This window comes from Nycticebus coucang, chromosome 10, assembly GCF_027406575.1.
Source record: "Nycticebus coucang isolate mNycCou1 chromosome 10, mNycCou1.pri, whole genome shotgun sequence".
Lineage (NCBI taxonomy): Eukaryota > Metazoa > Chordata > Mammalia > Primates > Lorisidae > Nycticebus > Nycticebus coucang.
In genome coordinates, this window is record NC_069789.1 from 65,173,902 (window position 1) to 65,200,716 (window position 26,815).

The following is a 26,815-nucleotide window of genomic DNA, read 5'->3' on the forward strand; positions in this document are numbered from 1 at the left end:
GTTAAGTAATTTGATTGTTGTGAGGGTAGGAGATCCCTGTAGCTCAGTTTATCTTGATTGGTTAAATGGACCATGATGTCAATAAGATCAAAGTGTATTTATACAGCTTCATGTAAATTGCCCAGTCTTGCTGGGAAAATATACAAGAAGCTTTATTCTATGTTTGAAGGCTCAGTAATATTATCTTATACAAAGAATGGCTTTAAAATAATCTATTTAATAACATAAAAGTTGAGCATGTAGTAAGTATAGAGTTGGTCTGAATCATCCTACCTTGCATATGTTGTCTCCAGGACAGCCTTGGGTCACATTAAAAAGAATTGAATTGATAGATTCATTATTTGTTGAATCTGGGAAGAATTCCAGATTTTGATTGTTTAGTCTTACATCTTGGATACAGCCTTTGAAGAACCCACCATTACGTTCAGTCTCGTGCTTGTCAGGTAGACCGCCCATGTAGATAACATCTCCCCTTTGAATTTTCCACGTAGGAGCAGAAATGAATCCTAGGTTTTGTGAAGATTGATATAGTTCAATTTTACTCAGCTCGGTCTTCAAGGATATCAAGTGGAAATTTCCATCGCTAATAACAAATTTCGCTATTAATTTGGTGGAGTTTGGAGTCAGCATTGCCAGCCTGCCACGCTCTATCCACACACGGATGAATTGAGAAGTGCTGTTTTCCAAAGCTAGAAGTAAGCCTGATGACTGATGTGTTCGGACAAACATGGAGAGGCTGAAGTTATCCCCATAGTTTTCATCAAGACTGAAGACAGCATATCCAGTGGAGTCATTCAGACCAAATCTGCCAGCTACAAATTCTTCAATGTCAAAATAGGGGAGGAGGGGGAGAGAAACACTTTAGGACTCAAAAGTAAGAAGGGACAGAAAATGACAATTTTGTACACACACACATACTCGTACATACTTTTTAAAGTTTAAGGAAGTCTTATTCAATAGAATAATGATTTGGCCTCATTTTATGAGTTTACTTTCTCCCTAACATAACTACATTTTGGTTTATGGATTATAGGTGAGGTCCAATGAGATGAGAACTGAGAATCAACTGTTGTATTTTGCAATCTAGAAATAACTGATAATTTGAAAATATTACTATTTTAAAGATATTACTATCTTCAAGTTTTTGCATTCCAATCCTAAACAGAAAAAAAAGAGCATGTTCCAAACATGTTTGAATGTCATCATAGGGCCAAGTTGAAGTTTGGACAAGGATAAGACACATTAGTTTAGCTGAACTATGCAAAAATTACTTAGGAAATCATCTGTGATTGATGGCTTTCTGCAGAAAAGGCTACATTTTCAGAACTCTGACTTGATTCCTATAAGAACACTGCATCTGCTCCAGGCAACTACAGGTAGCTTTCAAAGCATTCCATTAGATAAAATAACCCCTTTGAAGAGGTTAACATCACTGAATACACTGCAGCACTTTCATATGAGATAAAATGCTTAATAAGAAAAATTGGCTCTTGAAACCCCTGAGGTTTGAAAATATACACAGAATCTCTCAACCTCAGAGGTGGCGGGGTGCCTGCTGGTCATCCTAGGATGCCTTTAACATCACTTTGTTGATCTGTATTAAAAGAACGTAGACGTCTCCCCCCCCCTCAGGGGCTTGGCTCTTCAGCAATCCTATTCTTTAGAAATCACAACCAAGGAGTCAGTGTGTGTGATTTGCTACATGATTTGAGAAAACACTGTAAGCCTCATATGACTAGGCTGTGGACTTGGAAGGGATGATTCTCATACAGGTTGTTGCTATGTTATGAAGAGGGATAACATCCAGAGATGAAAAACAATGCTGGCAAGCTTTAATGATAGATTAAATATAACGAGATGGAATTTAATATGAAATAAATAAGAACCACTTAGATTTAAATGAGCCTCAGAGGTTTAGGGCGGGAGAAACAGGACTATGTGACATTGGGAGTGACAATGACTTAAAATAAGACAGTCGTGAAATAGAGTTGCCAAAAGTCAATCAGGCTGGCTGCGCAATAAAAGCACATTATCTAGAATGATCCAGGATCTACTCCTGTGTCCTGAGGTAGGGTATGCCCTGTACCATCCAGAGCATCCAGGCACCACATTTTAGAAGGAATACAGAGGAACAAAAGTTTATATTCCACAGCGAGCAAGCAGCTGATGAAGTGACTGAAAACTCTCAGTGACAACATTGGGAGAAACCAGGGAAATTTAACATGATAGAAATGATGGCGTGGGTGGCTCAAGAGTCTTCAAACATGTAAGCATTCAAAAGAAGAGAGGTTAACATTTTTATTCCCAGGTCTTAAAGAATTAAAGTGTAGCCAGTCAGTGAGAGCTATGAGCAAACCATATTTTGTTCAAATATAAGAACAGAAATTGGGGGGAAATCTTTGGCAAGGTGGAGGGAGTGAGTTTTCCACTCCTAACAGTGTATAATCTGAGGTTTGGGCCGCTCTACTTAGCAGGCATCAAGTATAAAAAAATTCAGTCGTGGACCGAAGCCCTTCTATACCTACGAAACTGTGATTTAAGAGGACAAGATTCTCAAAGTCTTAGGTGTATGGCTAAAGATAAAACATAGGTAAATTGCTTCTATAAATCAAAAATTCTTGAATATTGAAATTTCTATGCTCTTATACATCGTCAAAACAAGATATGCTGAGATAACCTCCACATACTATTCTGGGAACAAAGCTTAAGAAAACTCTTCTCAGAACTTTTTTTCATTGAGATATTAGACAATTTTTAAGAAGATCAACTTTAAGACATTGGAAATCCCTGTGTCTTTCGTGTTGACTCGGCCAACTCAATCCTCTAATCGGTCAGCTTGTTCATTGCAACATGTACCATGGCTGGGGAACATTGGGCCAAATTATGACTTGGATGAAGTCTGTGCTTTTGAGGGATACGTCTCCTCTCTCTTGAATACAAATATATTATACAATGGCAGAAAGACTCCATGTTCTCATTACTCTTCTTAAGCATCATTTGTAATGGGAATCAACTTTCTGAAAGCAGTCTTCGTAGATAACAGAAAATACAGAATATTTTAATTTTATGATAAAAAGGAGATATGAAAATATGATGGCTCTTCAATTTATACCAAGAATTTTCAGAAAGGAAAAAATGTGTAGAACTCCCTCTCTCCAAAGTAGCCTTTGAAGCCATGAGGGTCACACGGTTTGAAATAGAGTGGGGGGCAGGGAAACCAGGGGCAGCGGAGGGAGGGTCATTAACTCAGAAACTTGGTTTAAAAAGTTCATGATTTTCCAGTTTGGAAAAAATAAACTAAAGAAAAGCAGATCTCCCCGTATTGATACCTCTTGAATCTATTTCCTAGGACAGTTAGCATCACTCCGGTCAGTACTAACCTCAGGGGTCACTGCCTCTGGGAGCCAGTCAAAATGAGTCAGCATCTGTTTGTTATTTTGTATATGTAGTAAAAATATTGCCTTGGGTCAATTAAATTTTTCTTCAAAAAGTGAACATTGCATCAGCATAATTTCCCCTTTTCTCCTTTTAAAAAAAAAATCACAACAGAACTTGCCACTCCATTTAAAATATTACATGGAGCTGGTAGACGCCATACCTCATTGTCAAACAGGTCCAGGATCTGAAATGAATATTGTGGTCGAGGGAAACCCCTGACTAGTTTCTAATAATTCTTAGCCATTTGAACGTGGAGTAGGGTATAGGCTAAGACTGGTTTTAATTTTACTTCATATAAAGCAGAGAAGACTATTTAACAGATGTCCTACTTCAAGTTACTCTAAAATCTTTGGGTAAATTACAGCTGAACTTCAAAGCAGTCTGCTACAATTACCTCTCAGACTTTTTAAATGCACGATAATAATAATAAAATGAAACAGGTATGTATCAATCACTATCAACAGCAATCCTTCAAACAATGTTGGAAGTTAAGGATGTGGAAATACTTCTCAAATTGTGATTTGCTAGAGAAATTCGATCATTCATGTATAGCATCTACCAAGTTTTACTGCCGTTACCATTCACATTTGCCTTCCCCCCCCCTTTCCTTAACATATCTAAGTAGAATATTTATTTTCTCCAATGGAACACCAGGAAAGATATCTGTGAATAAAATCTGTGTTTTTATAAAAGTGCTAGAGTGTGAAGTGCATAGAAAAAAGAGCAAGAAAGTGAATATTTACTAAGGATTTGCTATGCACGTGATACTGTGCTAGTATGTGGCATTGACAAGTTTTGTGTCTAAAAGTCCCTCTTTTTAAAAGATAGTCTTTTAAATAAGATTTATGGCAAATTTCTGATGGGAAGCAAATGGTAAAATTGTAAAAGGCAAAAGATTGATGTGATCTGAAGAGAAACCAGAGTATGGAAATGGTAAAATTGTAATACCCTTTTGTAAACGTTAAGATGAAAACCCATTTGGAAAGGAGCCATCTGCCTATTTGTATACTTCTCTGTATAAGTGATGCTCTGATGTCCTATGAATCCACTCAGAATTAATTAACACATATCATTGCCCTCTTCTTTCTTTCTCATTAGTGAGCAACCGGCAGTAGAGGTCCTGGGGGGTGATTACGGTTCAGAGCAGGCAGAAGCAGCCTGGCCAGTTTTATTGTTCCTGCTCTGCTCTGGGGCACAGTGCTCCAGGAGCTGAGCCATCCCTCACCTCTCAGACAGGTGGGGCCTGCGTAAGGCCTGTAGCAGTCGCACTGGTAACTCAGCCACAAGTTGATGCAGCGTCCTCTGCTCTGACAAGGTTGGCTTTCACACCAATCCTTTCTCACACAGCCTGCCTTGACGTTTAAGGACGAGCTGGATGAAACGTTGTCCAGGGTAATGGGATTCCAATCAATTTTAATGTCTCGGAGACAGCCTACAAACGAGGGTGCTGATGGTATATTATGCATGTTAAGCAGAGCACCATCACTGCTGGCTGTCCCCACTGGTAAACCACCCAAAAAGGAGTTCTGAAAAGCACATATTGACCGATTGCTTTTGAACGGAGAAGGAGATTCAGTGATGCATTTGTCCTCACAGGAGTCGTCAATTAAGGTAAGGGTCACAGCCTCTGCAAACGTCACCTCCACCGAATGCCACTCTCCGTTGCTGGTGTTGTGGGAGATGTACAAAAGCACCTTTGGCTGATCAGTGACCTGAACGGATAAGTGCACGTGGCCACTTAGCAGCTCCAGCTGCACAAACATGTTCTCGTCACCTTGGAAAAGTAGAAGTGCCATTGGTTGAACAGTTTGAAAACTGAGGGCTATGTTACAAACTGAGCCCTTAGTTGTAACGGAGCCACTTGTGACCCACAGGAAGCCATCGCCTTTGAATGAAAGTGTAGTGACAGTTTCACACAGGGATCCAGTATAGCCAGGGGCACAGAGGCAGCTGAATCCATGCTGGCCATCGTGGAAATGAGGGATGCATGCGCCATGATTTAGACATTGGTGATGGATGCAGCCCAGGAGGATGTCAGAACAGTTCCTTCCTCCGTAAAATGTTCTAGACAGGTTGTCAAATGGGCAATGACAAGTGTAATTCCCAGGCAAGTTCTCACAAGTACCACCATTTTGGCAAGGGTTCAAAGAACATTCATTGATGTCTTCTTCACAGTTGATTCCTGTTAAATAATAATTAAAAAATAGTTTGAAGTTATATATTCAAATCAGAAGTAGAGACTTCACATAATTTTCACGTATAATCTAGCAGAAGCGCAGAGCTAGCTGAGGTTATAGTTAATAGAGTAAACGGTAAATAGTTACTGAGGAAAACTGGAATCAATTGTATTATTCCACATGTGTTGTGAAGACAAAAAGCATAGTCATGGTAGACTTGGAATTCTTCTAGAGAAAGATAATTTGCCCAATTCAGTGTTTGACTCCAGCTACTGTTGTCAGACAGGCATGTGATGCTAAATATCACAAAAATAAAAAAGGGACAAAGATTACTATTAATGATGCTAGGTGTAAATGATTCCTTTAGAGACTCCTCTCAGGTATTGTTTATCCTGTCCTGGTTGGCAGATTTCATCCATTCTACTCGAAAACAGTGATTTTGCCCTCTATTTTGTTTGGGCTTCCCCATAACTCCTAAAACCAAAGTCTGCCAGACGCAGTTTGAAGACGCTCACCAGGGAGGACTTCAAAGGCGAATGGAAGACCCCAGGCTCCCCTTCCCACAATCCTAGTGTAAATCGCGACACCTGTACTGTAACAAGTTCCTGCATATCATTCTGACTTCACTTTCTTTTACTTTTTTCTGATTCTACGTCAAAGAAAGATGCCTAATTAGAAAATTATTAGCATTCATTTCATCAAAGTAATAAGAAGAAATATAGCACCTTTAAAGACTGATGTTTATGGCTTTTCCAGTGAAGTTCAAAGGAAAACAAAAAATTGACCTATATAGAACACATTATCATTTTCCCAGTGCCTTCATGTAAATGATCATATGTGCACTTATCACAGTCTTCTGAAGTCTTCAAGGCAGATATTCTTAGTTCTCTTTCACAGAGAAAACTGAGACTTAGAAAGGTTGAAGTCTAAATTCCAAAGCACTTCTACACTTTGACTCTAAATTAACTAAATTTTTAAATTAAAAATTCAATATGACACTCTGTTTTTGAATTAATAATTTAGTAAACACTCATGTATTATTTGTTACTAATTAATTATGTGTCTTTTCTTCCCCATTTAACTCTATGCATAACCATGTTTTTAAAAATTGAACCCAAAGATTCCCACATGGACTGGATTGAATCTGAATCCCAGGGAGACTGTGTGATTTCAGTAGGTTACATTCACCTTCTGAGAAAGTGAATCAGTTGAGCCCAGGAGTTTGAGGTTGCTGTGAGCTGTGATACCAGGTCACTCTACCAAGAGCAACAAAGAGACTGTCTCCAAAAAAAAAAAAAAAAGTTTTTTAGTAAGTATATTAAAGAACTCATAAGATATAACCAAAGCAAAACACTGCTTTTTTTTCTCTCACTCTACATTTAAATATTCATGAGGAAAGATTTTCATTGCCTCTGGACAAAATCTCCAATAGATCCCACGACTTTTCTCCCCATCTTCCATAATAGTGTCATGATCATTTCTAGAAAAACCGTGGTAATTAGAACAGCCAGCCATGTATAATGATCAAAAGTCTCAATGCAATTTAGAATTAAAACTTTGGGCAAGACATGATTGCAAGAGGGACTTTACCTAACAATTGCAATCAGTGTAACCTGGCTTCTTGTACCCTCAATGAATCCCCAACAATAAAATAAATAAATAAATAAATAAATAAAAGAATTAAAACTTCTTTCTTTGTCTGCTAGGCTGACTTCAGGCTGTCTTGAAGAAAGACTTGAAAGTCTTCTTCCCTCTTTTCTTATTCTTCCATTTTCCTCACTCCCGGAGGTCTCACTAAGTGTTCTGGCCCCTAGAAGACTGAAGATTGTGAGGGAAAGAAGGGAAGGGGGATGGAGAAAGTTTTCACTAGCTGATGCTGATGTAATACTGTTCCATGCTCTCTGAGCTGGCAGGTGTTTAACGGTGACGCTTGCTCTAGGGGACCTTATGAGCTCCTTGGATCCCTAGCTCTCTGTTGCTCCCTCTGAGACCCTCTGCAGAGGCCTGAACAAGGCAGGCAGGTCTTGCCTCTCCTTTGGCTGGCTGCTGTCACATTCCCTCCTCCACTGGCCCTTTGTTGTTGGCTTACTGATGTTCACTCCTTCTTGTTCATCAGGTCTCTCTGTTGGAGGTTCCCACTCCTGGCACAGACTGCTGACTGATATGCCTAGTGTGGGTTTCCCACCGGGACCTCAGGAGTCATGCACCTTTCACCTGCAGTTGAAGGGGAGCACATTTGCTTTGCACACAGCATAGCAGCCATTCTCTTTCTCGCCTTCTAGCTGCCTGGTAAGAGTAACATCCCTTCTTTAGAGTCCTCAGGCAGGTGGAGAATCGAGTCTAAGCTGCACATTCTTCCCTTCCCCCCAGTTTGGGTGACACTGGAGGGCTCCTGGCAGCTACTCCCTCTCTGCTTGAATTGGAAAATAGTTTCTCACCCTAAATTTGCTGGGTGGGGTGCAGCCACAAGTCTCTCCAAAGAAGTCGCTTTACAGTAAAACTCCTTCATATTGCCTCTCAAGAATTTTCACATGTCATTGAAATGAATATAAGCCTTTGGAAAGCCTGAGGTCCTTTTATGGACAGTCTGCATTTTGGTCCCTCTCATTAATCCACTTTAGTCCTGGACAGTGATCACATCATAACCCTCTAGTTCAATTCAACATATTCTCAAATTCATGAAATACTCACTCAGTGTCCCACTCTAAGAGTGTTGAGGGAGACAAAGCAGAAGATACAGTCCTGGCCTCACTATGTTTATCACATAGTGGAATGAAAAAACACGTGTTTATGAAAATGCATGGTACATAGCAGGTTCCCAGTGGATGTAGACCAAGTATAAGAATCTAAAGTCGGGTTTAATAACAAAACCTTTCAAATAAAAAAAAAAAGAATCTAAAGTCGGGCAACATTAGAGCATATTTAGAAAAGTTTTAGGGAAAAGGCTTTGAATGATAAATAATGCTAGCTCTTTAGATATGAAAACTTGATGTTAAGTCAGGTAAGCAAATACTGACTATTTATCTACCATGTGTAAGTTGTTGTAGATAACATGGAATATTAACTAGTCTCTGCGCTCAATGAGTTTAGTAGAAAAGACAGACAATTTGTGAAAAATTAAATAATAGTGTAAGTCAAGACAACACTAAGATAATATAAGGGATTCTGGCAGTAGCTGCTGTACAGCCTCCTTGGCAAAAGGCTGGGCTGGGAGAGCTTTATAAAAAAGGACTTAATATAAGTTTTGCAAGTAAGGATTAAATTAACAAAAAAGTAGTTGCACGTGAAAATAAGTGAATAAACAAAATACTCTGCAATGGAAAAGCTTAAGACATTTAGAGGTGACAACACATTTGGCAATCTGATGGGCATGTAGGATTAATGCACAAAAATAAACTCAGGAAAGTTAGATGTAGCCAGACTGGAGAAGGCCTGGGAACTTACAAGGGTTTTATTGCTTTATTTTAGTTTTATTTATTTGCCTATTTATTGATTATTTTTCTGGCAGTGGGAAATAACACGTGTAGTTATTGATTAGAAGGCCAGCATGGTTTCTCATAATGATCAATTTCACGGGGCTATGTAATACAGAATGTGAGAAGAAACTAGAGACAGGAAGACCAGCTGGGCAGCTATTATGACCATTAGGATGTTTATTTCTTTGAAATTTATAGTACTCTTGGGCGGCGCCTATGGCTCAGTGAGTAGGGCTCCGGCCCCCTATACCAGAGGTGGTGGGTTTAAACCCGGCCCTGGCCAAAAAATGCAAACAAACAAACAAACAAAAAAAAATTTATAGTACTCTTTCCTTTACCCTGGGTCAGCAAATAAATGCAGATGATAGTGCTTTCTTTGCTGTTGCTTACCATCTTTTTAAAAAATAACTATTAATATTTATGAATTTAATCTCTTACAAAATAACTACTAATAATTTGATTATTTTTTTTAAATATAAACGGAGAAGCTACTTCTACATGTTTGCCATCATTAATACAAGAAAAAGGAAGAGGAGAGAAAGCCTATAGTAAGGTCAATATTCCGAAGAACAATGAACAAAATAAGGTATGAAAAGGAGAATGATAAATAGGGATTTATGCTCTTACCTCATTTGCAATCAATTCTATTGATATCTGCAATGTGAAATAAGGTCAGACATACTTATTTGATAAACCCAGAAAACTAAAAGGGGGGGGGAGATCAAAACTTCTTTCATTGATTATTTGACTAAGTGGGCAAAGAATAATATCTGTTGTCAATCAAGATAAAAAGGTTGGGCAATATTTAATAGACTATCTGGGCCATTTAGTCTTCTTAATTGGGTATTTTCTTTGGCTATGGATTGGTTGTTTATGTCCACATAGTTTTACTATGAGGTGGATTGTTGGAAGCTTGTTTGTAATTTATGTGAAGTCAATTCTTTTAATTAATTAAAAACTGTCATTTCATTTTATTTTTCTACATTCCTGTAGTTTAGTTTTAGATTCTATGATAACACTGTATTTAAAAAATAAACATAATTGGAAAAAAATTCTACTATCTGGTATATCTTATAATTTTATCAGGATAAATTAAATTAGTGGATAAAACGAACATATATTTTAGGTTTAATATAAATATAAGAGGATATAAGATGGCACTTGCCATAATTCTCACTTTTTAAAAAGCCATGGTTAATGAAACATCTGGTCTAGTAGAAAAGTTATTTCTATAAAAACTTACATACAAATAAGTAAGTTAAAGCTTGATCTGTTTTAACTGACCCAAGTTTTTTTTTTTATATTTTAGTAAGTAGAAATCCAGCAAGAAATTGTATAAGGGTTCAATGCATATCTACCTTTTTCTACTCAGACTTTATTTGCATTTGATAGAAATATCTGTTATAGCATTAAACATGAGTTACTAAATACACATCTTAAAAACCCTACACATCTTAACCAACTCTAAAGATGGTACAAATTAGCTTGTATAAGTAAGAAGGAAAGAGTGAGTTACCTAAGAGCATGGCCATTAATATGTGAAAACCACGTGTCCTGGCTCCGAACATTTTCCTGCACAAAAAGAGATACCCATCCAAACACCTGCTAGGTTGACAGAGTGGGCTTGTTCTTCAATGTCACCTTCTTCCTTTCAGGTAGAGAGTGTGAGGACTTAGTGTTGACTCATTTCTCCCGAAGCTGGATCAGCGGGGCTTAGTGTAAGACTCAGCTGCGCTGCTTACCAGGCAGACGTGTTATATTCTTAGACCCTCTCCCTGCTGAACACACACGGTGCCATAAACTCAGAAAACTAACGTCTGACGTCACACCAAGGAATGTTCATATTACCTTAACTGAATATTGACACTATTATCACGGAAAAAATGAGTTCTGGGGATTCTAAATACAGACTGGCGTTCTGGGCAACTTCCATTATAGAAAGTTAGGGTTTGATTTTATTCTTCTTCACAAAAGAAATGCCAGGTTTTTGTTGTTGTTGTTTTTGTTTTCTGTTTTTGACTGTTTTGCTTTTGAAATGTGGTTAAGAAATACAGGGAAACTTCAAATATACTGTATATCTATCTGTGCAGGGAATGAAAAGGCAAGAAATTTTTTTTTAAAAATCAGGGGATTTTATTAATTGAGATTGTGGCCAGAGTTACTTGAGTGGTGCTCTCAGACTTAAATTCTACTCTGTATGAAAAAATAACTATGCTCTACTCCTTTCAAATCCAATGGCATTTGATTTTACATAACAGAATAATTTGAATCTGTAAGATGTTTGAGATACAGTTAGAGTAATTGGTGCTTGACCTTATTTTTCTAACATTTTTTGAAAGGGGGGGTCTGAGGACCTGTGGAGGTTTCCTCTTGGCAGTGTAGGCTGAGAGGTCGCTAAGGCCTCCGGAACTACTGCAGCACCTAAAATTCTTATCATTAGAGCAATTTCTTCAGGTTGAGACCTTGCCTCTCAGAAGCCTTGGAAAAGATACAAATGTTTCCTGGGAGGGGTAGTAACTGTATCATGAGGCAGTTATTAGTGCCTTGCCTTAGTAGCAGTATATGAACAGAAAAATCTTGCCATGTAACTGGGGTTAGGAAAATTGTAATGGAAATCAGGTGATGAAGCAGAAAAGGTGTGATGCAGGAGACATTGCAAAAATGCATTTCTTTTTTAATTTCTTATTCATTTTTTGAAGTCATTACTGAAGACCTATTTTGCTTATCACTATGTAAGATACAATAGTGAGCAAAAATAGACATAATCTTGCTTCCTGGAGCGCGCAGGTTAGCCAAGCCCACGTAGTGAGGAATTCTGGGCAGACAAAAGCCTTGGGACTGAAGGAAAAGTTAATCCACAAGGACTAGATGATGGGGGTGGGGGCACAAATTCAAAGCTGGATCAGCTTGGAGAGAAGTTTCTAGTAATCTTCAGGGAAACAGAATAATGCAACAGAGTAACCATGGACCAGCAGTCATACAAAATTAGTTTTTAAGCCTCATCTTTTTCAATCTTCAAATTGGGCAAATTAACTATTTCTTTAATTATAAAATGGATATAATAAAGCCAATTAAATTATTTTTGTGTTGACAAAACAAGGTAACTATAAATGCTTGGAACATACTAGTAGTCATTCAAAATGACTCATTGCAAAAGTCATTGCAATTACTTTTGGGGACCACATAAGTGAACCTGAATACCAATTGCCGGCATAAAAATATATAAGACATTCTTATCAAATTTATAGGCAACATGAACCCATTAAAGGTAATGACTGCCCTGAAGCAGAAATATTGTTACCAACCTAGTAATCATCTCCCAGTACATCCCTCCCATCTCCCCATATGTAGAACATGCTTCTTATCATAAAAAAGGCAAATGACAAATACAGAGGGTGCCACAAAAATGTATACACATTTTAAGAAAGTAAAAACTGTTTTAAAACTATAATACTCAATATATTCCACTAACATTTGTTATTTACATAGTGTATCTTTCATCTCTTGTAATTGCAGAAGCCAAACATAACTTGAACATTACAATTTTTACACAGTTTTTTTCCTTTCTTAAAATGTGTAGAAATCTTTTGGCACCCTCTTTATATCCTCTGTATTCTTCCATACACCCCTTCACAACTGGGTGAGCCATCCTGGTCAATAGGACCTGAGGGGAGCTTTGCTAGGGGGACAATTGTCTTGCACAGATGTCCTCCTGGAACTGCATGAACCACCTTGCAGCCATACAGAGATAAGTCTAAAGAACATACCAGGATACTGAAGGTGTTGGGGCGGTTATACGAACAAGCATTCATATAATGAGACAGTAAATTCTCCAAAATATTTAATCCATTCTCGGGCATGTATTGTGTGTGTGTATGTGTGTGACCAAAATCATCCTAATTAATGATGCTACAAATATCAAAACCCCAGAAGAAATTCTCGATAGACATGCGTAATGAACTCTGAAAAGAACTTTGTCAGAGAAAAAATATAGTTGTACACGTTCTCTTTCAACGGTATTAAAATGTAAACAAACCTGGGGAGATTGCACCCAAACTGCATATGGAATAGGGATATGGATTGTAAAAAAAGCTATGGGATGTACATCCTGGATATGAATATTACAGTTAGAAATAGATGCACGGTAGTCCGCCCATCCCTGAGGGATATGTTCAAGACCCTTGTGAATGCCTGACACCAGGGACAGGACAGGATGCTACATACACATCTACATACTTCATAGCATGGCCATGCTGGACAAAGGGATGATACCTGTCCGGGTTGAGATGGAGTGGGACAGCGTGAGATCTCCTTATGCTGCTCAAAACAGTGTCTAATTTAAAATATATGAATTTTTTATTTTTGGAGTTTTCCATTTAATATTTTCAGATGATGCTTGGTTGTGAGTAACTGAAATTGTGGCAAGGAAAACTGGCTAGGAGGAAACGACTGCATACCCAGCACCATGGATAGCGCTAAGTGGTGACGAATGGGTAAAGGAAGAAGGAATGATAACCTTAACACCATCCATATGGGTCTCACAACCAAGTCTGTGAACTTCTCCTAGAGAAAGTGCTATATCTTCATTGCTGAATATCACTACAATCACCTTAGAAGTGCCCCCGTGGGAAGCTGTGCACTGGTGCTGATGTTTAGTCCACCCTTCGATGCAATTACGGAACTCTTTTTCTAGATAGGTGCTGAATTATAGAATAATAAGTCTACATACCTAATAATATTTCAGTGACTTACAAAGAGGAGGGAGAAAAACAAACGAGGGATAGAAGACAGAATAGAATAGGTTAGAATAGGATAGATACAAACCAAAAATGCCGGATTCTCCTATTACCTTAAAAAGTTAGTTTTTCATGAGCTGAGAATAGTTAGCTCTTTTCACCTGAGATTAAGCAACCAGGCTACTGTATTGGAAGAGACACAGCTTATCATGGGTTTCAACTTATAATCATTTAACTCAGTGGTTCCTGTCACGACCCACAGGAACTGTATTAAAGGGTCGCGGCATTAGAAAGGTTGAGAACCACTGAAACTGGTAATAATTATTATTGAAATTCATGTAATTTACTGCAGGTTATAGATTGCTTTATATATATGTATATCTCACTTCAACTTGTCTTTGAAATATACATCTATGGTGATGTGGCTCTCAAAATTTTACATGGCATTGAGGCTATCATGGCTGTAGACAGTATTGAAACAAGGGACGTGACAATCCCCCCTAACTTTGGATGTGATTTCAATATATTTTTATTTTAAGAGGAAGAAATAAACGATACCCATTCCAGTAAGGAAAGTGAACATAACAGTGCATTTACTTAAAATCTATCATCAAATAAATTTGTGAAGAAAATTGGGATGTTTAAACAGGAGACAAGCAGATACCTAAGCACATTAGGAAGGTTTTCATGTAGTTGAATGTCCATCCTATGAACTTTTGTGTTTTATTTGGTCCCATCAGGGAAAAGGTAACCGATTTATGGTCACTGTGCAGAATCTTCTAGCAGTCAGAAAATCAGGCAAAGACTCAGCTGTCTTGAGAGATAGTTTGTTTTCTGACATTGAAGATGTGCAAATTCAGAAAGTCATCATACAGCATAAATATTGCAATTGAAGTTTAAGAAAAGGTGGGTTATGAAGTTCAATGGCCTCTCATGATTCATCCAGTCTTGACAGTGTATCATAATTTCTATGTAAAGAATATGCTGTCTGCATAATCCCTAAGTAGATAATTTAAGAGAATTTCTAAGTGGATAATATACTGAATATAGTAAAATCCAACAACTTTAGAATTTTGTCACAGTTTTGAAAATATAGAAACAGGGGAAAATAATAACTTGTTCCCTTAGATTTCTATTCTAAAGATTAAATAAGCTCAAAGTATGTCATAGCAATTGCTTATCCAATACCACTTATCTTGGCATAATACCCCAACTCAATTTTTTTTTGAACTTCAAAAATTTATTTCCTCATAGTTCTCAAGGTTAGAAGTCCAAGAGCAAGGTGTCAGAGGATTTAGTTTCTGAGGCCTCTCTCCTTGGTTTATAGGTCACCACTTTCCTTCTGTCCTCACATGACCTTTCCACTGAGCATGCATATCCCTGGCACCTCCACCTCTACTTTTTTTTTTAATTTTTTTGATTAATATTAAATCATAGATGTGTACATTAATGTGATCATGGGGCACCATAAACTGGTTTTTATTAACATTTTGACACATTTTCATCACCCTGGTTAACATAGCCTTCCTGGCATTTTCTTAGTTATTGTGTTGAGACATTTATATTCTACATTTACTAAGTTTCACATGTACCCTTGTAAGATGCACCACAGGTGTAATCCCACCAATCACCCTCCCTCCGCATATCCTCCCCCCTCCCTCCCTTCTCTCTCCCCCTTCCCCATATTCTTAGGTTATAACTGGGTTATAGCTTTCATATGAAAGCCATAAATTAGTTTCATAGTAGGGCTGAGTACACTGGATATTTTTTCTTCCATTCTTGAGATACTTTACTAAGAAGAATATGTTCCAGTTCTATCCATGTAAACATGAAAGAGGTAAAGTCTCCATCTTTCTTTAAGGCTGCATAATATTCCATGGTGTACATATACCACAATTTATTAATCCATTCGTGGATCGATGGGCACTTGGACTTTTTCCATGCCTTAGCAATTGTGAATTGGGCTGCAATAAACTTTCTGGTACAAATATCTTTGTTATGATGTGATTTTTGGTCTTCTGGGTATATACCTAGTAAAGGAATTATAGGATTGAATGGCAGGTCTATTTTTAGATCTCTAAGTGTTCTCCAAACATCTTTCCAAAAGGAAATGTATTAATTTGCATTCCCACCAGCAGTGTAGAAGTGTTCCCTTTTCTCCACATCCACACCAACATTTCTGGTCTTGGGATTTTGTGATATGGGCTAATCTTACTGGAGTTAGATGACATCGCAAAGTAGTTTTGATTTGCATTTCTCTGATGATTAAAGATGATGAGCATTTTTTCATATGTCTGTAGGCCGCGCACCTGTCTTCTTCAGAGAAGTTTCTCTTCAAGTCCCTTCCCAGCCTGCGATGGGATTAATTGTTCTTTTCTTGCTTATACGTTTGAGTTCTCCATGGATTCTGGTTATTAAACCTTTGTCAGAGACATAACCTGTAAATATCTTCTCCCATTCTGAGGGCTGTTTGCTTGCTTTACTTACTGTGTTCTTGGCTGTGCAGAAGCTTTTTAGTTTGATCAGGTCCTGCCGCGCCCACGGCATATAGCCGTAGTGAGGCAGTGCTGTCCGCGTTATAGAACGACGGGAAGGTGGTTTGTGCTCCCCGGAGCTTTGCCCCCAGCGCCCCCAGTATGCACAGCATCAGAAATGTTGCCTAGCATGCTCAGTTACCCACTTAAGTTTAAAGATTGTGGCGTCTACTCATGTGTTTGTCATCCTGTACCAGAAGTCTGTTTGTTCTGATAAATTGTCAATATGTACTTTCCTAAGAATGAGCACAATGCACTACTAATCCAGATAGAGCACAGCCTTGTGAGCTGCTAAACTCAGTGGCACCAACAATGAGCACATAAAGATGTTTTCCCACCAGTGAGCTAAGACGATAAGCCCAAGGACATGAAATACAAATTATCTACATAAGTTACAAAGTCACTGAAACACATCCACCCACCATAAAGTCCTGTTCAGAACATCTTGTTTCACCAATTGTCACGCATAATAAAAATCAATAGGAAAAATAATACTTGTCAAAGAATTTACTCTAAATCAAAATTATAATTATCAATAACAATAAGATCAAATAGTAAATGTAGAATTAGTCAAGCATTAACATAAAGAAGATGTCAAGCTGTTCTAAAAAGATAATAAGAAACTGAGATAGGAGGAAGAGGGCAAAGTTGACTAATAACCGCCACCCTCCGGAAGCGGAACGTTAAAACATAACAATGCATGATAAATCACACTTGTAAACGCAAAGATAACCCGCACACGTAAGCAAAAAGATTGCATTATGTAAGCTCTGTAAAAATGTATAAATACCAACATGTGTACCCAATAAATTTACAGCTGCATACTCCAACCCGTAGTGTGTCAGACTGTCTTTCCTGCGCCGACCTCTCAACTTTCCTCGTTCCTTCTCCCTGCACCCCCTCGGACTGAAGGCCACCGACAGGGCGGTCCGTTGCAAGGTCCCAGTAGTGTATTTTTAAAGCTGCTTCAATTGCCCGGGGGGTCCTCCTCATAAAATACTCGCCCAGACAGATTTCTTCAAGGGTTTTCCCTGCACTCTCTTCAAGGATTTTCATAGTTTCATGCCTTAAATTTAAATCTTTAATCCAGTGAGAGTCTATCTTAGTTAATGGTGAAAGGGGTGGGTCCAGTTTCAGTCTTCTACAGGTTGCCAGCCAGTTCACCCAGCACCATTTGATAAATAGGGAATCTTTTCCCCCCTGAATGTTTTTAATTGGCTTGTCAAAGATCAAATAATGGTAAGTAGCTGGGTTAATCTCTTGGTTCTCTGTTCTGTTCCATACATCTACCTCTCTGTTTTTGTGCCAGTACCATGCTGTTTTGATCACTATTGATTTATAGTATGGTCTGAGGTCCAATAGGGTGATTCCTCCTGCTTTGTTTTTATTTCTGAGAAATGTCTTGGCTATTCGAGGTTTTTTTCTGATTCCATATAAAATGAAGTATTATTTTTTCAAGATCTTTAAAGTATGACAGTGGAGCATTAATAGGGATTGCATTAAAATTGTATATTGCATTGGGTACTATGGGCATTTTAACAATGTTGATTCTTCCCAGCCATGAGCATGGTATGTTTTTCCATTTGTTAACATTTTCAGCTATTCCTTTTCTTAGAGTTTCATAGAAACTCTTTATAGAGATCCTTTACATTCTTTGTTAGATAAACTCCCAAATATTTCATCTTCTTTTGCACTACTGTGAATGGAATAGAGTCCTTAACCTTATTCAGCTTGACTATTGTTGGTATATATAAAGGCTACCAATTTATAAGTGTTGATTTTGTAATCTGAGACTCTGCTGTATTCCTTGATCACTTCGAAGAGTTTTGTAGTAGAATCCCTGGTGTTTTCCAGATATATAATCATATCATCTGCGAAGAGTGAAAGTTTGATCTCTTCTGACCCTATATGGATACCCTTGATCACCTTTTGTTCCCTAATTACGATGGCTAAAACTTCCATTACAATGTTAAAGAGCAGTGGAGACAATGGGCAGCCTTGTCTGGTTCCTGATCTGAGTGGAAATGATTTCAATTTAACTCCATTCAATATGATATTGGCTGTGGGTTTGCTGTGGATGGCCTCTATCAGTTTAAGAAATGTCCCTTCTATACCAATTTTCTTAAGTGTTCTGATCATGAAAGGATGCTGGATATTGTCAAAAGCTTTTTCTGCATCAATTGAGAGAATCATATGGTCTTTGTTTTTTAATTTTTTTATGTGCTGAATTATACTTATAGATTTAAGGATATTGAACCAGGCTTGAGACCCTGGGATAAAACCGACTTGGTCATGATGTATAATTTGTTTGATGTGTTGCTGGATTCTGTTTGTTAGGATCTTGTTGAATATTTTTGCATCTATATTCATTAGTGATATTGGTCTATAATTTTCTTTTCTTGTTGGGTCTTTTCCTGGTTTGGGGATCAGGGTGATGTTTGCTTCATAGAACATGTTGGGTAGTCTTCCTTCCTTTTCTACATTTTGGAACAGGTTGAAATTGTGTATCTACAGTGTCAGTCAAGGGATCATTTCTTCAGTATCCATTCCTTTGCTCTAGTTTATGATTACATATTTTAAAGTTAGGAGACAGGAGACACATGCACATACTCTCTAGGCCAGATATTTGTTCAGAAACACATGGTAGTTTAGGTAAAATATACTGAGCCCAGAGGAACATTTGATTCATTCTATTGTGTGAAAAATATTCTGAGATCTTCAAATGAAAGACAAAATAGCTGCACAAAGCTTTGCATCTCCGTTCCACATTTCACTTGATTTTGCACTTCAAAAAGTCACACTATGAAGCTCCATGGCTGTAGGTAAGTGATTTTTTAGCTGGGTTCTAGACTTACAAGGAGAAAGTGTGGCATCGCACACGCTCGCTTTTGTTGATTTTACTTTGAAAAGTAATTTCAGGGAAACTCAACCTGGTTGACCCACAACTATCCAAATTGGCTTTGATCAGTAAGTCATCAGAAACAGCTCTGCTCTTGCTGGGTCCTTCTTCCTCTTCCTGTCAAAAGTGAATGATTCAAAACCCAGATTACAGTGAATCACAAAAACCTGCCTTATATTGGGTCAGCTGTGCTGCTCTTCTAAATAAAGTTTGTTTTCTCTCTGACATGGAAAGAATTGACTTAATATTCTTTAGGAGTGCTGTTTATCACTTCTCACAAATTTCGTAATATTTTAGTCCTGTACGGCTACAGAAATGTCAAAGGCCAAGTATATTATAGACTTGGTAAGGCCTGACATTCAAGTCCTCTAAAATCTAGCTTTTATTTATCTTCCAGCATTTCTTTCCATTGCCCATTACATACATGGTTGTATTAAAACATAAATTTAGGGGTGGTGCCTGTGGCTCAAAGGAGTAGGGCACTGGCCCCATATGCCGGATGTGGCGGGTTCAAACCCAGCCCCTGCCAAAAACTGCAAAGAACAAAACAAAACAAAAACAAAAAACATAAATTTGGCAGAATAAAAATTAAAGCACATTCAAAGCTCTCACTCCCTCTCTCTCTACCTCTTTAAAATCCCATTCCTTTCAGGGTTCAGCTGAGCTGCTAGTTACCCATATTGAAATGCCTTCCCTTGGTAACTCTTTCTCATGTTTGTTCTCGAACATCTGAGGTTTATCCATATGGAACCATGACTTCTTCCACTGTGTTATAATGCAGCACGAAGACTCTCACCAGAGGCGACTCCTCTATCTTGGAGGTCCTAGCCTCCAGAAAGGTAAGCCAACTGCCCCCTCCCACCAACTTCTATTCTTTATAAATTACACAGGCTGTAGTATTCTGTTATAGCAGCAGAAAACAAACGAAAATAGTATAATTCATGTACTCAGATCTTGGGATTAGGTTTTTCTAAGCTCTCCTGCCCTTCCCCCATGGAAGCCAAATTCTGCCTGTGTCTGTAATGGACCTTGCATGGAAAAAAAGTGTCCTGTCCCTCTTTTTGTATCTGTATTGATGCAGGATGCTAGACTCAGGGTTATTTCATGCCTCTCCCATCTCCCAGCTGCCATGTCTCTCCTGTAAGTGGAAAGAATTTTCTGGAAGTGGTAAGAATTTTCTGTCTGTTCTCCAGTGGTTAAGTATTGCTCTGTGTGAGAAAGGGGTCTGGGAAAGGCAGAAGGATTTAGTTCCCTTTCTGCAGTGGTTGCTGATCATTTAACATAGGCCTGAACCAAGATGGCAGCTGTCTCTGGTCTGCAGCCCCACCTCAGGTCTTTCGAGAGACACCATGGAAAGAAGGCTGTCATTTCTCCAAATACCTTGTTCTACATCTCCATGCCAGCCTACACTTGCCTTTAGTAATTTAACACATTTCATTCCTTCTTGTCTTTTTCCGTGGTGACAGGCACCTCTTCCTGCCTTACTCTGTCACAGTTGACTCTCCTTGACGTGCCCCTTCTTAATTCAGTCTATTTGTCTTTTACTGCAGTTATGTGATTAGTCCAAGAGGAGTTATGTTTCTGACATTTTATCTGTGTTATTGTAGCATTAGGAAGACAGAGGTGCTTCTTAATTCCCAGGCCAAGTGCAGTGGTCCAAGCCTGCACTTCCACCATGCTTTGAGAAGCTGAGATGAGGTGGGAGGATCACTTGAGGTCAGGCGGTCAAGACCATCCCAGAAATTGTAAGATTCTGTCTCTATAAAAAAACTAAAAATTAGCCAGCTTTGGTGGTACATACTTGTAGTCCCAGCTACTTGAGAGGCTAAGGCAGAAGATCGCTTGAACCCAGGAGTTTGAGGCTGCAATGAGCTATGATTGTGCCACTGCACCCCAGCTTGGTTGACAGAGAGACATCATCTCAAAAACAAAAAAATGAACAAACAAAACAAAAACTTTTGAAGTTCCTGGTATATTATAAAATGAAGAATTATAAAAACATAATTGAAGAATATTATTATGAATTGATGTTTACATTTATCAAATTAGCCATCAAATTCCAGACCAACCTTTACAAACGTTCTTGTTGGTAAATTCAAATGTCTGGATTTATGGCTGAATAGTATTCCACGGTGTCCATATACCACAGGTTATTAGCCTATTCTTTCCTGAATGTGAGGCCACATCCCTCGCTGTGATGTTACAAGAGACACAAAATGTATGAATCAGGGAAGGAGAGACAAAAGGCAGCGACGAGGGGCTGATAGTTAATAAAGTTTTGTTTTTACTCTTTTTGTCCTATAGCATGAAAGACAGGAAAAGAGGGATTTAATGATAAAGAGAGACAACAGGAGAGGAGACTATGGATATACAAAAGCCCTTGTGAAAATGAGAGGGGAAGGATAGTTTCTCAAATGCTGGTCCTTACACAGATGATTGTTCTTTCTCCCTTCACACGTCTTCCCTGATTACTCTGTGTAAGGTAATCATTCTCTCCTTTCATTCCCTAGAACTCCTCTCTAGAGAACTGTCTTCACCTAGGGTTATCCTTTTGTTTATGTGAACCTTGTCTTCTAATTAGAGTGTGAGCTTTATGAGAGAAGGCCAGGGCCGTCCTTATTTGTATACTCCTTAGTACTTAGCACAGTATAATTATGAAGCAAATATTTGCTGGAAGAGGAGATCAAAAAAGGGTTGTCTCTCCAAGACTATTAACCAGTTCTTTAGTTTTTCCAGGTGTAACAGTAACACTAATCTCTTGATATTCTCTGACCAAATTCCTTGGCTTATACTACAAACATCAGGAGCTCTCATAGAAATAGAATAAGCCAGAAAACACAACTGTCTCTATTATGTTCTTTCAAGAACCAGTTGGTTCTTAGGCCACAAGACCTCTAAGACTTGGTAAATTTCTTAAATTCATACTTGAAAACTGTAGGTCCATTTAGATGTGTCAAAACATCTGCAACCCTTTGACGATGTTGAACTGACTGAACTTGAGGAAATGCTGTTTCCTGTAAGACATTCTGGGGAGAGTTACAGGAGGGAGTGGAAGAAGTATCTATTCAAGACCCAAATCTCTGGCCCAGTGTTGTCTGCTAGCTCCCCTGTCTACCTGCAAACCATTTCACCAACCGTCACTCTGAGCTTCACACCTGGCTCCTTTCCAACTGTTGATGTGATTTCTCTTTCTGATTTGATTTTCTCTGTGGACCCTATTTGCCTCGCTGCCTTTGGGCTATGGACTACTTTTTAAAATGTTTATATTAACTCCCTCAGGTTGCACCATAACATGAAGGTGGGCAGCACTCATGCTGACCTTCTCCTGTTTCCCCCATCCCCGTGAGGAGGAATCAGGCACGTGAGATTTCTTTACCTAGTCGCTGGACCACAGCAATATCCTGTTTTACACAGGGAGTTGTTTGACATCAGTTAAAGAATAGAAACTTCACACAAGCTGTGAGTGTGTGAGGTGTATGAGTGTGTGTGTGCACGCAGAACCTGGGGCATGGGCCCCAGCAGAGAGAGGGTTTTGAGTCGCAAGCGTACTCAGTGTTCTGCTGGGAGGACTGGGGCAGGGAGAAGACTTGGTGTTCCTCAAGGACATTTTTCAAAATGGCAGGGGGTGGGGGGCATGTAGAATCATAATCTAAGTTATTGGTATACAGTTATTTCTTTCACGTTCCCACTTGGGACTTTACTTCCTGGTAATCTTCTCTGTTAATTCTTCCACCTGGGTAGTGCATATCATGCAATCTTCTAAGCACCCCACCAAAGGAATGCACCTGAAGTGGGAACACTTCTTGCTTATGAATAATTTGTGTTTTGTTCTATGTACAGAAAATGTCAGAGCTTCCAATAGCTTCAGTACATCACTTGGAAGTCAAAAGAAACTTTGGTAGAAAATTATTCTATTCAACTGCCACATTGAATAATGTTGGATTACATAAAATATATTAGATATTTTCATCAATGGAGTTGAAATAGTTGATTTCTTTTAAATAGTTTTTCTGCTGCGTATACTCTGGAGACATCCATTAGCATCTGTGTTTAAAGTCTAGTTTTATGTGAAAACTGTAACCTCAGACAAGTTACTTAACTTTGGGGAACCGACCTTCCTTCCCTCTGCAAGGCTGGCAACAATAACTGCACCCCAGGGTGGATGTAAAAATTAAATGGTATATATAAGGCTCTTTGATTAACTATTCAGTTGGATTTATTTATTCCTGTAGTTGTCTTAGGAACTAGTCAAGGCATAAAACAGAGATAGGACTTGGAGACACCCCATCTCCTTTGAGTACAACCTGATATCTTTGCTCCTCTGGTATAAAATGAAATTTCTGTGAATTGTTTAGATTCCCTGCTGAATAAATATTCTATCTCCACAACTGGAAAAACGGGGACTGACAGCTAATTCTGTCATTGACTAGTAATAGTGCTGAGAGTGTTCAGTTTTATTAAACTGAAAGGAGAAAAGTTTCCATGAAAGGGAATGGCAAAAATGAAATTAAAGATTAAAGATTTTTTTAATGAAATAAACTTATAATCATGTGATTTTTGTTATATTAATTATAATTCATAACTGTATACATTAATACATAATTTTAATTTATTTTACTACTTGTGAATATAAGTACTTTTATGATTTCTATGGCAAATAGATATTACATTATAGGTACATAGTTGAACCTTGAACAACACCGAGGTTGGGGGTTCTGACTGCCAAGCAATTGAAAAGCTACATATAACTTCTACCTTGCCAAAAATTTAATTACTAAGAGCCTGCCGTTGACTGGAAGACTTACCATTAACATAAACGGTTAATTAACACATGTTCTATATGTTATATATGTATAACATATATATTATATATTGTATCTTACAATCAAGTACGCTAGAAAACATAAAATGTTATTAAGAAAATTATAAGAAAGAGAAAATATTTGTACTATTCATTATTAAAACTGGATCATCATAAAAATGTTCATCCTTGTCGTCTTCTTATTGAGAAGAGAAGAAAGATGTGGCAGAGACAGGAGAAAGTTCACGTGTAAGGAATCCACACAGTTCAAACCCATATTGCTCAAGGGTCAGCTGTACATGATACCACCCAAAATATTATCAATACTGTGGAAATCTTAAGTATGCCTAAACACTATTCATACACAGCAAGATTTAAAAATTGCTCATGAGTTTTTGGAAAAAAATTTAACAGAAGTACCTTGTATTACTGTGTATTCACCTGTCTTTATTCCATTTTCTCCATGTTTACTGAAATGCATTTTATAAAGCTAGGCAGTTTGAAAAAACAGTATGAAAGAACAGATGAACGGGACTTAATCTTCATAAAAATTCTCTTCTTGCTGATGGAACTAGAGTTTCTAATGGGCTGTGATTGGAATAATATGTACATTTTAAATTGCACTAGGTGAAACACGATCTGTAGTATGAGTTTGAATTATTGGGGCAATACTGTTTTGACATGAGTTTGATCATTCAAATCCTTTAAACCCTTAGTCCTTTGCTAGTAAATGTAGTATTTTCCCTCATTGGTTTCACCTCTTAAATAATGAAGCTTTTATCCTTTGAAAAAAATGACTACTTTTCAAGCAATTAGTAGTGCTGAGCGTACCTGGCACATTCGTTTAGATTCGCAAAGGAAGACTAAAAACAGCTTTGCTGTTTAACTGTGAATATTAGCTACTGAGCAACTGAAGCCAGCCCTCCTCCTGCTCTGAGGCTGCTGTGCTGCATTGATCCTTATTTATGGATTTTCAATCTAGCACATAGTAGAGACTGAGATTCTGAAGCCATTAATTTAGCAGCCGCAACCCTAACTTTACATAGTTTCCATGACTACTTCTAGAAAGGAAGATCGAACATTGAATAAGCAATCTCATTTTTTCATCTCCTGTTCATTCCGGTGCCAATTTTACATGTGCTTTTCAATTTTTTTATCTTTTTTTTTTTTTTAACTATCTAGAAAGAATCCTGTTAAATCTGATTTACAGCTTTGACTATATTTACATTTTAAAAGAGATATTCAGTCCGATCATCTACAGTAAATTCAGATGCTATCCGTTGTACATGCATTTATAGACACACATATTCCCCAGGAAACACTAAGTACCTGTCCTGTGAACATTATTTCAACAAGTGCCAAGTTTAAAGGCTCCCTGCACTTGTAACCTAATTCCCTACTGTTGTGGCTGGCAGTTCCAGAAAATGAAATTCCCAAATCTGCCCTTGCACTTTCTCATTTCAAAGAGGACTTAATTTCCTTGCGAGGACAGCTTCCTTATGGAAGATCTGGGGAACTTCGCACATCTCATATTTGATCCATAGTGTTTTTTTAATGTATATTTTACATAGTTCTCTGTAGTCATACAAGATTGGACAATTAGTTAAGTTTGAGAACTCATCCTAAAAAAGTGCCACAGACCTCATGGCTAAATATCACTAAGGTCACCTTCGAAGTGCTCCCCTGTAGAACCTATGCACCAAAGCCAGAGCCTAGTCCACTCTTCAGAGCAATTTTGGAGCTCTTTTTCTGGAATGGCCATCAGAGTTGTTGTCATACGAGGTTTGACAAGTTCATGAACTCGTCCTGGAAAAAGTGCTACACACCTCGTTGCTGAATACCATCACGGTCACCCGATGGCTACGGGGAGTACTTCAAAGTTGACCGTAATGATATTCAGCAAAGAGATAGGTAGAACTTTTTCTACAATGAATTTAGAAATTTAATTATCCTACCTTGTACAGATTCATTTAAATGAGGCTTTAAAGCTCTGGAGTTTATGAACACAGTAGTTTAATTTAAAAAGAAAATGCATCCTGACTACCGTTTCCTTTTTAGTTCCTTGGGTCCCTTCTTGGGATTCAATAATATTGTCAACAGAGTTTGGAAAATGAACACCCAGTACAGGTAAGAGGATAAATAATCATTAAAATCTAACTAAACGAAGCTTTAATTCCAAATATCAGTTTTAAAAAAGTGTTTGTTTCCATTCAAACTTTTTCCTAAAAAAAAAAAAAAAATCAAATAAACTTTTAAAAATCCTTACGATTCGTATATTGTTATTAATTATTTTGATAGTGTACTTAAGCATATAATTGTGGGGTTTTGTGCAATCTGTTTACTACTCAGAACGTTCAAGTAAAAAGGGTTGCTGTATAAAAATTGTAGGAACAAATTATGTGAGTTGTCTTCATAGCATCCGTTCTATCCAGCACAACACTTATTCCCACTGTCTGTAATTATGATCCTGTTAATTTGCAGGATTTCCCATCCAACTGTACAATTCTTGATGCCTTAGCGAGACCAAGACATCTTCAGCACTTTTTCTCACTTTCAAGTGGGGCATTCTCCGTGTATGTCTGTGTGTGAATACATTTAAAATATATATGTTACACAGTGTGCAATTTCAAATTGCACATGAACTTTATGGCCACCCTGTACCTGTGTGCTTGTTTTCTTGGCTTGTCACAGAGTGAAAAATCAGGAGCTGCGGCATAGAGGAGAGCAGAGGAAGGACAGGAAGGACCTTGGGTC

General features: G+C 38.0%; 1 protein-coding gene across 1 annotated transcript in view; it reads right to left on the bottom strand.

Annotated features, from left to right (window-relative positions):
- CRB1 (crumbs cell polarity complex component 1) overlaps positions 1 to 26,815 on the bottom strand; it is a 261,529-nt gene that overhangs the window by 59,288 nt on the left and 175,426 nt on the right. Inside the window, exons 6-7 of the mRNA XM_053606351.1 lie at positions 4,664 to 5,620; positions 274 to 821 (exon numbers count right to left, since the gene is read on the bottom strand). Of these exons, the coding sequence (XP_053462326.1) occupies positions 274 to 821; positions 4,664 to 5,620 (1,505 nt within the window). The remainder of the gene's footprint in view (positions 1 to 273; positions 822 to 4,663; positions 5,621 to 26,815) is intronic.